Source organism: Carcharhinus amblyrhynchos, chromosome 3, assembly GCF_965287045.1.
Source record: "Carcharhinus amblyrhynchos chromosome 3, sCarAmb.v2.hapA, whole genome shotgun sequence".
Taxonomy (NCBI): Eukaryota; Metazoa; Chordata; class Chondrichthyes; order Carcharhiniformes; family Carcharhinidae; genus Carcharhinus; species Carcharhinus amblyrhynchos.
The window spans coordinates 109,717,832-109,732,252 of record NC_137326.1 but is presented as its reverse complement, the minus strand read 5'-3'; the positions used below and the strand labels follow the sequence as shown (position 1 = coordinate 109,732,252).

Here is a 14,421-nt window from a genome sequence, read left to right as displayed (position 1 = left end):
CAAAAGCTGTCTGCAAAACGCATATAAACATAGAACAGTTGCCAACGGTTGGCATTTGTCACAGGACAAATGGGCAGTTGTCTGGAAAGCAAGTTAGGAGTGGGCACTTGCTGACAGGTTAGCATTTGCGTAGGACATTGTCAATCAATGGGTAATTGTCACTAGGCTGTAGCTAGCCATGAGAACTCGGCATCAGGTTTACTTAGTGGCAAAAGTAACTGTACAAAACCGTAAGAACTCATGAAAGTATCGTGAAAGTAATTATAGCACTAAGGCAAAATGCAACAGCTGGTTAAAGTCTAGCCTGGGATAGTAGGGGTAAAGTACACTTTTAATCATTTTAGAAAAGTCACAATTAGAAAGCGGTTTCCACTGTGGGGGATGGGGGTGTTTGTGGGCTGAACAAAGGTGTTCTGCAAAGCGGGCACCCAGCCTGTATTTAGTCTCCCCAGTGTAAAGAAGATCGCAGTGGGAGCAGCGAATATAGTAGACCAAACTGAAGGAGGTGAGTGAAATACTGCTTCACCCGAGAGGAGTGAACAATGAGGAAACAAAGAGACAAGTGTTTCACCCTCTGTGACTGCATGGGAAGGGGATGAAGGGTTGGGGCGATGAAGGAATGAATCAGGGTGTCACAGAGGGGTGGCAATAAATGCTGACCCAGTCAGTGATTCTCATGACCTGTAAATGTTTTTTTAAATTGTTGTGGGAGTTGATGGGTTTGCAATGAATACTGGTGGTCAATCTATTGGTAGAAATGAAGACAGTCTGTCAAGGAAGGGAAGTATCAGAGATAGACTATGTGAAAGTGAAAATGGAGTGGAAATTGGAAGCAGAATCAATAATCTTTCCAGGTCAAATCGAGGATATGAAGTGGCACAGATGTCGTCATCGACATAACGGAGATAGAGTTGTGAGTCTGAGCCCAATACTGAAATAAAGAATGCTCCACATACCTCACAAAAAGACAGGCATTAACTAGGAACCATACAAGTACCCACACGTTTCATTTGGAGGAAGTGAGAAAAGTTAAAGGAGAAATTGTTGAACTTTGAAAAATGTAGCTTCAGCAATTAAGGGAGACTGGAAATTTCAACAGTTAAGGTACACTGGGTAGCAGTCTTAAAGCTGTGAAAGGATTTGCCGTTGGGTTGGCATTACGTTGGTCCAGCTAAAATCTTGAAGGATGGCATGACTCAAGATACTAGGTTTGAGGAACCAAAAGATTACAGAAGTCCTCATCCTATGGGAAAGGACAGACTGACATGCGTTGACTTTGCGTACCACACCAAGCCTCACCTAGTGGAAAGTTAAATATTAACCTTTATTGTCTAATATTGTTAATTTGTATTCTAAATTAGTGATTGTCCTTTTTACGTATAAGGTTATTGCTCAACAAGAATTTCTTGAGTTTAATGTGGATCCAGATCCTGATAAAATGCTATTTATTATTGTCTTTAATGAACACCATATCAAGTTCAGTTCCTTCATATGAGCCCCGTTAACAGGCTTATATTGAGTAATTTCAACTGAAATAATATTGGGCTGTATTTAGTGGTCAGTTACAAAAGTGGTTGACACTGATTTTGAAAGTTTCTTACAAAGGTCCAGTGATTCCCCCTTTCCCCAGTGCCAGTTTGAATATAGCGCTAAGTCAAGTAGATCTCCAAGCGTCCAGCAGCAAAGTTATCTTTAAACAGGGAAAGCAGTGCATCACATTGTAGTGTTCTCACAAACAGCAAAATCAGAAAGTTAAAACCACTGAATGCTTCCATTTTTAATTTTAAATACTACAGTTAGAGAAATAAATGATTGGGACATATGTATGGGATTAAAGTAGAAGTTAAAATATTACACACAAACTTTTAAAAATGCGGAATTTCTCCATATAGAAAATTCTGACATTCAACATATATAAAATTACTCTTTGAAGAGCAGAGAGGCTGCTTAGCAGTGATTATGGATGTTGGTACATCATTAAAAAACATCAATTTCAACAGAAAATTATACTTTTAAGTATTGGTACAGCAAAACTAATAACACAGGAGTGCAATTTCTTATCAGTTCAATGGTTTCTTATTGATTGCATTCTGACGGGCACCTCAACAGCTCACCCTTTGGAGGATCATAAAATCACGTCAACAATGACTGGCTTTCAGTGCACAGTAGGACCCCGGAAGTTGTGGTCATTTTCAGGTGAGTAAGGATGGTTTCTGCTGGAGATTTTGCCATCATTACCATTGCAAAATGTGGATCCCCAATGTCTGCTGAGATATTGTTTAATACTGTTATTCCCCCCCATCCTCCAATATCTTGTCCATGTTGCCACTTCTCCATATACAGAGAAATTAACATTGCTAAGAATACTGGCTACACCCAATTTCTTCCTCATCTAATGTCCATACTTGCTTATTTTTCAGCAGCAATGAATGGGGTGGAGTGTAGAAACTGAGGTCCACCACAGTGCAATAGCTAGACATTCACTGAATTGACAAAAACATATTTTATGACATTAGCCTCACTGTAAAAATTCTTGAAAAAGTTACAATTTGTTGAATGAGAGGTAACTTGGTTTTAATGGCTTATTAAATTCATAATTACTGTTAAACATCTTCACTGATCCCAAAAAGGTAACTTTATATTTTTGCAATATCAAATGTTTATAATATAAAATTCACATTTTTAAAAATACATTTTAAAAATCTGTCTATGCTTTTTTAATTTTCATTATATTCAAATGTTAACTATTTATTTCACTGTCTAATTTTTTAAAAAATGATAATCAGTGCATTTTATTTCATAGTTTGCTGTCTGTGAGAATTCCTTAGTATGATTGGGTGCATTACCTTGCTACTGACATTGTTGCTAGATGCCTGGACCTTATTGCCAAATGTAAAATTGGGAAGGGGGAAGTCTGTGCTACTGACATCACTAGATTTTTTTTGTGGGAAGCTTTTTTTAAGATCAGTAGCAAAACGTTTGTTGCTTTTTAATGATGTATCAACTCCATAATCACTGCTGGCTACATATTGAAGAATTCAACAGGTGATTCCTGAGGAAAGATCCATTGTCATTTCCTGTATGACTGGCTGCCTACCAAAGGAACTAGGTCCAACCCAGTGTCTTCAGGAGAAATTGGAAGGAGGAAGATTTTTTAAAACATCTGCATCCAATCAGTGTTGAAGACTGTCCACATAATTTGAAGCAGAATGATTATTTTGGAGTACACCTTGAGAGAAATATCAAATATTCTAAAGTGGAGGGCTAAAAAGAATTACTTTCTATAAAAATACTGTGCTTCATACCATAGCTAACACATATTTTTCAGGAGCCAAATCTAAGTGCTGTTCATCTTGGTAAAGGTCACATTGACCAAAGTAAATCCACTTCTTTAATGGATGTCAGGTACTAAGTGAAATTAGTTTTGGTATTCTCAGCCAGATTTTCATTGAGTAACACAACTCTATTATTTGACGCATTTTAAGAAAAAACACAAGGATGGCTGCTGTGACTATTTCAGAATTTTCATACTAGCGCAATTAAGAAATATCACTTAAGTATTTGCAGGAGCTGCAACAAATAGGAACGTGTTCCATTGGTATTGTTGATAAACTAAGTGAATTCTTCCACTAAAGTAGTGGCTATTTCAAACAAAAATACTATATTTGATGATGCAGCACTTTCAGAGCAATGATCTTTTATTCATTTGATTGCCATAGCAGTATGATGAAAATCAAAACAATTCCTCACACAAAACATTACAAAACAAAATGAACAAAACTCAAAAACAGAATTTAAGACCTTCCCAAAATAAAAATACCACTGACTGAAGTGTAACAAAGAACAAAAATATAAATTATTCTATATTATTTACATTTGTTTGCCAAAGAATCCTTTGTTATGTAATACCAAATGTACATGCCAATGTACGAACATAATCTTTCTTTCACGTAGTGTTATTCCACTAGATTTTGTAACTTCAGTTCTGTAGCTAGTTTGCGATGACGTGGGTCATTACAGGAAGCTGGTTACATATTGAAGAATTCAGCAGGTGATTCCTGAGGAAAGATCTGTTGTCATTTCCTGTATGACTGGCTGCCTACAAAAGGAACAAACAAGTTGAATTTAGATGCAAACGGCTTAACCCTGTTGTCCAAAAATCTTGCCTTTCTCGATTCCCTGTTACTAAATGCATTAATTGTGAGGACAAACTTGTGGATCTTTCAGAGCTAACAGGGAACAAAATATGTACTTTTTAAGGAATGACTAGTGTGAGGGAGAAACAGTGAAAAATATGCAAAGACAGTAACCAAGCAATTTGTCTGCACAGCAATCATTGCTTGAGTGTTAAGCAGTCTTCTGCACCTTCAACACAGTGGGATAGAAATGCATGCTCATCACCCATCATAATGGAAAAGACCAATGAAAAATCAATGTATAGTAAGTAGCCACAGACATTCCAGTTTCTGGCCCCCTCTGCCAGATTAGTTTGCTCTGAAATAGCTGATGTCAGCTGCACTCAGGAAAACAGGGTCCAAGTGCAGCCAACAGTTAAGTAACAACCCTTATATATGTATATATATCAGGGGTTGGAGTGAGAGGTATATTGGGTAAGTATTTAAACTGTACTCCTTTGAATGTGGAGGTAGAAGAAACAAATGCACCTCCTAACTGAAAATTGTGAAGGGCCTGGATACAGATTCACAGATTACTACAGTGCAGAAGAGGCCCTTCGGCCCAAGTAACCCCACTTGCCAGCACTTGGCTCATAGCCTTGAATATTTTGGCATGCCAAGTACTGCCAGAAAACAGTACCAGACCAAGCTAGAGCCCCAGGCTAGCCACACAGAGCCTCGCCAACCATGGCAAGATCTGCAAAGACACAACAGGCTACAAGAGGAAGGCATATAAATAAGCCGGTTCCAACGCACCCCTCCCTGATGAGCTCAATGCATTCTACGCCTGTTTTGAGCACGAGGTCAGGGAGAGCATGCCCTCCACCCTTGGATAAAGCTGTATCTAAGGTCACTATTGAGTCACAGAGGTTTACAGCATGGAAACAGACCCAACTTGTCCATGCTGCCCTTTTTTTTAAAACCCCTAAGCTAATCCCAATTGCCTGCATTTGACCATATCCGTCTACACCCATCGTAATCACGTAACTATCTAAATGCTTTTTAAAAGACAAAATTGTACCTGCCTCTACTACTACCTCTGGCAGTTTGTTCCAGACACTCACCACCCTCTGTGTGAAAAAATTCTCCCTCTGGACACTTTTATATCTCTCCCCTCTCACCTTAAACCTATGCCCTCTAGTTTTAGACTCCCCTACCTTTGGGAAAAGATATTGACTATCCAGCTGATCTGTGCCCTTCATTATTTCATAGACCGCTGTAAGATCACCCCTCAGCCTCCTACGTTCCAGATAAAAAAGTCCCAGTCTATCCAGCTTCTCCTTATAACCCAAACTATCAAGTCCCAGTAAATCTTTTTTGCACTCTTTCTAGTTTAATAATATCCTTTCTATAACAGGGTGCCCAGAATTGCACACAAGATTCCAAGTGTGGCCTTACCAATGTCTTACACAACTTCAACAAGACATTCCAACTCCTGTATTCAATCTTCTGACCGATGAAACCAAGCATGCCAAATGCTTTCATCACCACTCTGTCCATCTGTGCCCCACTTTCAAGGAGCTATGAAAATGTACCCCTAAATCACTATGTTCTGTAACTCTCCCCAAAACCCTACCATTAACTAAGTCCTGCCCTGGTTCAATTTACCAAAATGCATCACCGTGCATTTACTTAAATTAAACTCCATCTGCCATTCCTCAGCCCACTGGCCCAATTGATCAAGATCCTGCTGCAATTGGCGATAACTTTCTTCACTGTCCACTATGCCACCAATCTTAGTGTCATCTGCAAACTTACTAACCATGCCTCCTATATTCTCATCCAAATCATTAATATAAATAACAACTAACTGTGGACCCAGCACTGATCCCTGAGGCACACTGCTGGTCACAGGCCTCCAGTTTGAAAAACAACCCTCTACAACCACCCTCTTGGCTTCTGTCAAGAAGCCAAGTTTGATCCTGTGAGATTTAACTTATGCAATAACCTACCATGCGGAAACTTGTCAAAGGCCTTGCTAAAGTCCATGTAGACAACATCAACTGCACTGCCCTCATCTACCTTCTTGGTTACCTGTTCAAAAATTGCAGATGTCAGAGCAGCTTTCTCGAAGGTCAACCCAGGGAAAGCGACTGGCCCAGATGTGGTACCTTGACGAGCACTCAGTTCCTGTGCGGATCAGCTGGCGGGAGTATTAACAGACATCTTCAACCTCTCTTTACAACAATCTAAGTTCCCTGTCTGCTTCAAGCAGGCAACCATCATCCCAGTACCAAAGAAAAGACATGCAGCGTGCCTTAATGACTATCATCCGATGGCTCTGACACCCATCATTATGAAATGCTTCAAAAGGCTAGTCATAGCACGAATCAATTCCAGCCTCCCGCACTGCCCGGATCCACTACAGTTCGCCCACTGCTGCAACAGGTCCACAACAGGTGCCATCTCCCTGGCCCTGCACTCAACCCTGGAACACCTAGATAACAAAGACAGACAAAGACAAACAATGTCAGACTCTGATTTATTGACTACAGCTCAGCCTTCAACACCATTTTTCCTATAAAACTCATCTCTAATGGCCTGGGCCTGATCTTCCTAACCCACAGACCACAATCAGTAAAGACAGGCAACAACACTTCTTCCACAATCATCCTCAACACCAATACTCCACAAAGCTGTGTTTTCAGTCCCTTATTATATTCCTCATACACCTATGACTGTGTGGCCAAATTCCCCTCCAACTCAATTTTTAAGTTTGCTGCTGACACCACTGTAGTGGGTTGGATCTCAAACAATGATGAGATAGAGTGCAGGAACGAGACAGAGAATCTGGTGAACTGCTGCAGCGATAATGCTCTCTCCCTCAATGTCAACAAAACAAAGGAGCTTGTCATCAACTTCAGGAAGCATAGAGGAGAACATGTCCCTGTCTACATCAATGGGGACAAAGTAGAAAGGGTTAAAAGCTTCAAGGTTTTAGGTATCCAGATCACCAACAACTTGTCCTGGTCCCCCCATGCCAACACTATAGTTGCAAAAGTCCACCAATGCCTCTACTTTCTCAGGACATTCAGGAAATTTGGCATGTCAGTCACAACTCTCACCAACCTTTATAGATGCACCATAGAAAGTATTCTTTCTGGTTGTATCACAGCTTGATATGGCTTCTGCTCTGCCCAAGACCAAAAGAAACTAGAAAAGGTCATGAATGTAGCCCAATCTGTCACACAAACCAGTCTTCCATCCTATCTATACTTCCCGCTACCTCGGCAAAGCAGCCAGCATATTTAGGGATCCATGCACCTCCCTTCCACCCTCTTCCATTGGGAAAAAGATACAAAAGTCTAAGGTCATGTACCAACCGACTCAAGAATAGCTTCTTCCCTGCTGCCGTCAGACTTTTGACTGATCCCACCTTGCGTTAAGTTGATCTTTCTCTATATCCTTGCTTTAACTGTCACACTATATTCTGCACTCTCATTTCCTTCTCTATGAACAGTATGCTTTGTCAGTATAGTGTGCAAGAAAGAACACTTTTCATTGTATGCTAATACATGTGACAATAATAAATCAAATCAAATCAAGAACTCATCCAGGTATTCTTTCAAGAATGTGATGCATCCTGTCTCTACCAACATCCCAGGCACTGCATTCTAGACCATCACCACCCTCTGAGTAAAAACGTTTTTCCTCAAATTCCCCCTAAACCTCCCACTCCTCACTTTTAACTTTTGCCCCTTGTAAGTGACCCTTCAACTAAAGGGAACAGCTACTCCCTATCCACCCTGTCCATGCCCCTTATAATCTTGAACACCTCAATCAGGTTGCCACTCAGTCTTCTCTGCTCCAACGAAAGCAACCCAAGCCTATCCAACCTCTCTTCATAACTTTAATGTTCCATCCACGCAGCATCCTGGTGAATCTCCTCTGTACCCCCTCCAGTGCATTCAAGTCCTTCCTATAACGTGGCGACCAAAACTGCACACAGTTCGCCAGCCGTGGCCTCACCAAAGTTCTATACAACCCCAGAATGACCTCTTTGCTTTTGTAGTTTATACCCTGATTGATAAAGGCAAGTGTGCCATATGGCTTTTTTCACCACCCATTTACCTGCCTTTCTGCCTTCAGAGGTCTATGGACAAACATGCCAAGGTCCCTTTGTTCAGACCTTTCATAGTATACTGTCTTGTCAAATTACTCCTTTCATAGTGCATCACCTCACGTTTTTCAGGGCTAAATTCCATCTGCCACTTATCTGCCCATTTCTCTATACCTTCCTGTAACCCAAGACACTCAGCCTCACTGTTAACCACCTGGCCAATCTTTGTGTCGTCAGCAAACTTACTGATCCTAACCACCCCCCCCCGTAGTCATCTATGTCATTTTTATAAATGACAAACAGGGGGCGCAGCACAGATCCCTGTGGTACACCACTGGTCACTGGCCTCCAGTCACTAAAGCAAACCGTCTGTCACCACCGTCTGTCTCCTACCGTTAAGCTAATTATGTATTCACATGTCTTCCTACATGGGTAGGAAGGGCCTATTTACTTTCACAGTCTAGGGGGCATAGACTTGAAGTGATTGGTAGAAAGATTAAAGGGCATTAGCTGTTACTGGAAGGTAGTCAATTCAGTGAAAGATGCACTTTGGTTGGCCTGAAACTTGTTGGTCTTTCAGTGCAAAGTGTTGTCCCTGACCGAGAGTTGCAGAATAGCACATTCCAAAGCCCAGGACTACTTGCTGAAGGATGCACTAAAGTTTGAGGCAACAGTCGCAGAGGTGCAATGGGGAAAGGCTGCTGTCTAAGACCTTTTATGATGTGGATGTGCCGGCGTTGGACTGGGGTAAACACCGTAAAAAGTCTGACAACACCAGGTTTTAGTCCAACTGATTTATTTGATAGTAAACACACAAGCTTTCGGGTTAGTCCCTTCGTCAGGTGAATGGAGAGTTCTGGCCTCAGACAGAGCATATAAAGCAGACAGTTTACAGATTACTGATTAGAATGCGAATCTTTACACCTAACCTGCTGTTCAAGTCTTGAAGTGGCCGACAATGTGAGTGGAAAGAGCACTGATCACAGGTTGAAGAGATGTGTATTGTCTCCAGACAGTACAGTGAGTGAGGTTTTGCAAACCCAGGCAAGTGTTGGGGGTTACAGATAGTGCGACATGAACCCAAGATCCTTGTTGAGACCGTCCTCATGTGTGTGGAACTTGGCTATCAGTCTCTGCTCAGCGACTCTGCGCTGTCGTGTGTCGTGAAGGCCGCCTTGGAGAATGCTTACCCAAAGGTCACAGGCTGAATGCCCGTGACCACTGAGTCACGGGCATTCAGCCTCTGACCTTTGGGTAAGCATTCTCCAAGGCGGCCTTCACGACACACGACAGCGCAGAGTCGCTGAGCAGAGACTGATAGCCAAGTTCCACACACATGAGGATGGTCTCAACAAGGATCTTGGGTTCATGTCGCACTATCTGTAACCCCCAACACTTGCCTGGGTTTGCAAAACCTCACTCACTGTACTGTCTGGAGACAATACACATCTCTTTAACCTGTGATCTGTGCTCCTTCCACTCACATTGTCGGCCACTTCAAGACTTGAACAGCAGGTTAGGTGTAAAGATTCGCATTCTAATCAGTAATCTGTAAACTGTCTGTGCTTTATATGCTCTGTCTGAGGCCAGAACTCTCCATTCACCTGACGAAGGGACTAACCCGAAAGCTTGTGCATTTACTATCAAATAAATCAGTTGGACTAAAATCTGGTGTTGTCAGACTTTTTACGGTAAGACCTTTTAGCCATTATGCACCGAGGAGAGGGGAATTGCACAGAACCCCCTCAGGCTGTACAATTCACACTGAATGTATACAATGAGTATTACATGCATCACAATTGTATGGCAGCAGCTCGGACTGCAACTTGATCTACATAGAAAATCTGAATATTACTGCAGTGTGTGTGATGGGCCTATTGAAATGTTTTGTCAAAGTAAGTTTTTGCAATAAAAAGCAGAAAGATTAAAGGGGAGATAAGGAATTGTTTTCACCCAGAGGATTACGGGGATTTGGAACTCACTGCCTGAAAAGGGCAGTAGAGGCAGAAATCTTCAGCTCATTTAAAAAAAATGTCAGGACATGAACATGGTGTAGCAACCTGCAGAGCTATGGTCCAAATACTAAGAAATAGGATTAGGTTGCATGGCCCGTCTTTCGACTGGCACAGACACAATGGGCCAAGTGATCTCTTTCTGCACAGTAAACTGTTTATGCTTCAGGCTTCACATTCACAAAATGCAGGCCCTTTCCCCACACTGATTCTCCTGTCACTTGCCATCCATCTCCCTTGAAAGCCCCTCTTCCCAGTCACCTACTCCCCTTTATCACTAGTCTGAAAGCCATTGCAGCACCAGCTGCAGCCTGAGTGGATGGGATTGTGAACTAACATTTCATCTGTCAAATGACACATCCAACAAGAAGGGCAGCACGGTGGCACAATGGTTAGCCTCACAGTGCCAGAGACCAAGGTTCAATTCCAACCTCAGGTCACTGTATGGAGTTTGCACATTCTCTTTGTGTCTGTGTGGGTTTCCTCTCACACTCCAAAGGTGTGCAAGTTAGGTTGATTGGTCATGCTAAATTACCCCTTAGTGTCAGGGAATTAGTAGGGTATATATGTGGGATTACGGAGATAAAGCTTGGATGGGACTGTTGTTGTTGCAGGCTCGATGGGCTGAATAGCCTCCTTTTGCACTGTAAGGATTCTATGATGACAGCATTCCTTCAGTACTGCATGAAAATCCAGCCTAGAATATCATATCATTGTCAAGTCATACCATTGCTCCATTGCTACCACAGGGAATGGTTCTAGACTCTCATCCATTTACAATCTATATTAATAACACAGATGAAGGGACCGAGGGTACTCAAGGATGCTACCCAAGGATAAGACTATGAAAGGAGGGTTATCAGAGATTTGATGGGCTGTGTGTTGGAAAACTGTCTCTATTTGTAGTGGCAGGATGAGAAGAGGAAATCAGAGGAAGGATGTTCGTGCATAGACCACTTGGATTTAACTGTCTTTTTCCATTTATTCATTGAATATAATGCATACATTTCAGTGACAACAAATAAACAAGCTACATCATTGTAATATTTTGTTCTTTCTTCTTACATTACACTCCAAGCAGAGGGAACAAGGTCTGGATAGGGCACTGAGACAGAGATGGAGTGGGTGGAGGAGGCATGAAGGGACCACAAGTGGACGGAGTGAAAGAAAGAAATGGCAAGAGTACTTCCATCACTCCAAAGCACCATAAGGGTGGTGATATGGAGATGATGCTTGATTATGGTCACAACCTCCATACTCTCCCTGAGAGCCAACTCTTTGCCCTAGTCACCCTAACTTGGCAATGTAGCCACGTGGCTGTACAAACACCTGTAGCATCTGTAAGAGTACAGTCACTCCCTCAGTCTGACCTGCTGGTGAATCAAAGACCATGGAGAAGTCAGGAGGGTGTGCTCCAGTCCTCTGTAAGGCACAGTAAAAACTGAATGCGGTATGAAGACATTATGAGGTGGATTCAGGAGCATCCTCCATTGCAGTACCATCCTTTAGCAACAGTCATGATCCATAAAAAATATGCAGGACAGCAATTCCCAGAGTCATTTCAATTCACAACCAGGTTTTTTGCCATCATACAGGTCTTGCAGGATCCAGCTGTTGAGGACAACCCTCAAACAGCCAGCAGGTCCCTATTACAGAGGCAACTGTCATTGGACATGGCACACCTGCTCCCCCTGTCCCATCAGAAACCCAATTCCCAATTCTCTTATCCTGACTGATATGAGGGACACAAAAGTTTGTGCCCTGTGCATGCATGGCTAGAGTATCAGCCTCATTCCAAGTCCATGCTTTATCATGGCAACTTGATTTGTTGTTACTGATCTTTTATTCATTTCATTACCACAACTGGAAACTTTATGAATGGGTCCCTAACATTTTACAGTGTAATTAGGGGATGTGGGTGTCATTGGCAAGGCAAGCATTTATTGCTTGTATTAGTTGCTGTCAAATCCAACTAAAACCCCTGTAGTCCATTTGGTGAAGATTGGAGGTTCTAGGATTTTGACCCAGCAACAAGTAAGTAGCAATATATTTCAGGATGGTGCGTGACTTGGAAGGTATCCTGGAGGTTGTGGTATTCCTGTGCCCTTCTGGATATTAGGTACTAGGTACTTCATTGCAATGTCAATGTAAGCCTACTTGTGACTAATAAACTTTACTTTTTATTAGAGGTTGTGCATTTGTGGGGTGTTATCAAAGAAGCCTTAGCGAATTGTTGAAATGCATCTTGGAGATGGTACATATTTCATTATTTCTGTCCAGAGTTAAACTGCTTTGTATAGCAATTGATATCACATAAGTGGAAGTAGATGAAAAGACGCATAATGGACCATTACAAGGTCAGTGGAATCTTCTTTCAGCCTTTGCTCCTTGAAAAATAATTTCAATCACTTCTCACTGTTTTACATACATCACTGCAGCCTTGAACCTTTTTCACACAGAATCTCATAATCTTCAGTTCAGCTCAGTCATCAAATCAATAGATCAAATGGTATTGTTATGCTCGAGCCCTTGATAATGACCTGAATCTATGTTTTGATCCAGAGTCAGGAGTCCTATCAACTGAAGCAAGCTGAAACTTAATCCAAAAGTTGTGTAACTAATACTGATAGAAACAACATTCACGAAATAAACCTGGCTCACTACTTTTAAGTGCATAAAATTTAACTAAGAATGTGTTTTTACCAGAAGAACAATGGCTTTCCCCATTTACTGAATAGCATGATTAGGCCAGCAAATGTCAGTGAATATGTTTTACTGCTGCTGTGGAATAGAAACTGGTCTCTAACTAAACTAAAACAGCCTGTTTCCAGGTCAAAATGTTTCCCTAAATTTTCCAGTTTAGAAAACAAAGGGTAGCAATTACAAAAAAGTAACACAAATGTGCTGAAGCTTTTACTGATGTATGCATTTCAACTATACTGCGGATTTTCTGTTGTGCTATGTTTCCTCCTCCACTTTTCAATTTGCCAATGAAAGCATTAAGCAGGAAACAGCAACGTCTTACAAAAAAGTGGGACAAAAGATACGAGGAGCCCACACTTTCAAAGTCAATAGTTCAGTGTGCAAAATTTCAGAGTGCAAAATTTGGCAATAAGCAGCATCCGATAAATATTGTCTGCAACTAAGGTGCATTTGTCACAACAGGAAAATGGATTGTAATTGTTTTTCTGAAGAGCTTGTTTGTATGTGCTTTCAGTTGCTCACTCGGCTACCACATAGCTGCTTATAATAAAAATGGAAAAGGAAATTATTTTACCCAAATCCATGATATATTTAGGATCTTCTAAATATAAATGGTGCAGGTAGAGAATGGTATTTGCATTCACCTACACAAGATGGGATGCTGCAGTTCAAGGCGGCGGCTCACCACCACCTCCTCGAAGACTATTATGGATGGGAAATATACCTTGCCAGAGACACCCACATCCCATGGAAGAACTTTTAAAAATTCCTTTCCATGTGCACAACTAAAGGACTCCAAAGATGAATATATTATAGCAAATTAAATCAAGACTGGAACCTTGCACTTGCACCGCTCTCCCTCCCCACCGGGAAGGTTAGCAAATGCAGGAAAACTAAAACCTGGGGTAGTATAGCAATGGCATCATGCCTATCCATCTGTCCCCCATGGGTATTTTTCAGCTCACTTGTCCCTGGCCAGTGGGGATCACTCAGAGCTTCCTCTCGCTGCCCATTAAATCTGGCAAGCCCTGTGATCGGGCAGGGGTGGAGTTGCCTTCTAGCCAAGTACCCTGTGTCCATCGGAGGTAAACCGCCACAACGTACTTCATCCCCTACATTTTTCCTCACCATGCCTGCCAACCTGGCTGCAGGGAGAGCCTTTCAACCCAGTTCCATGCTGCTTACCTTCAGCGGCTAACATCCTAGCAGTGGCCACTGGTCCTATCTGATTGGCCAGTAACTCTTGAAGGCGAGACTTGCTCACCAATAGGGGAAAAGGTCCACCTAAAGGCAACTAAAGACCCAATCCAAGCCCCAGAATACAATTCTCTCAAGAATGCACAGTAAAATTTCTTGTATGGGAGACCATACAATAAAATGAGAAAACTGCAGTAAAATCAATGTCAATAAAAACAGAGGAAATGAGTTGGAAAAAAAGTCTTGCATTCATATAGTTGGTTTCCATGGCGTC

General features: G+C 41.8%; 1 protein-coding gene across 5 annotated transcripts in view; it reads right to left on the bottom strand.

The window, feature by feature from the left end:
* Window positions 1-3,680: 3,680 nt before the first annotated feature.
* armc9 (armadillo repeat containing 9) overlaps window positions 3,681-14,421 on the bottom strand; it is a 94,445-nt gene continuing 83,704 nt past the window's right edge. For all 5 annotated transcript variants that reach the window (XM_080185689.1, XM_080185692.1, XM_080185691.1 and 2 more), the window contains one exon: window positions 3,681-4,099. In XM_080185689.1, the coding sequence (XP_080041815.1) occupies window positions 4,077-4,099 (23 nt within the window). In that variant the 3' untranslated portion in view covers window positions 3,681-4,076. The remainder of the gene's footprint in view (window positions 4,100-14,421) is intronic.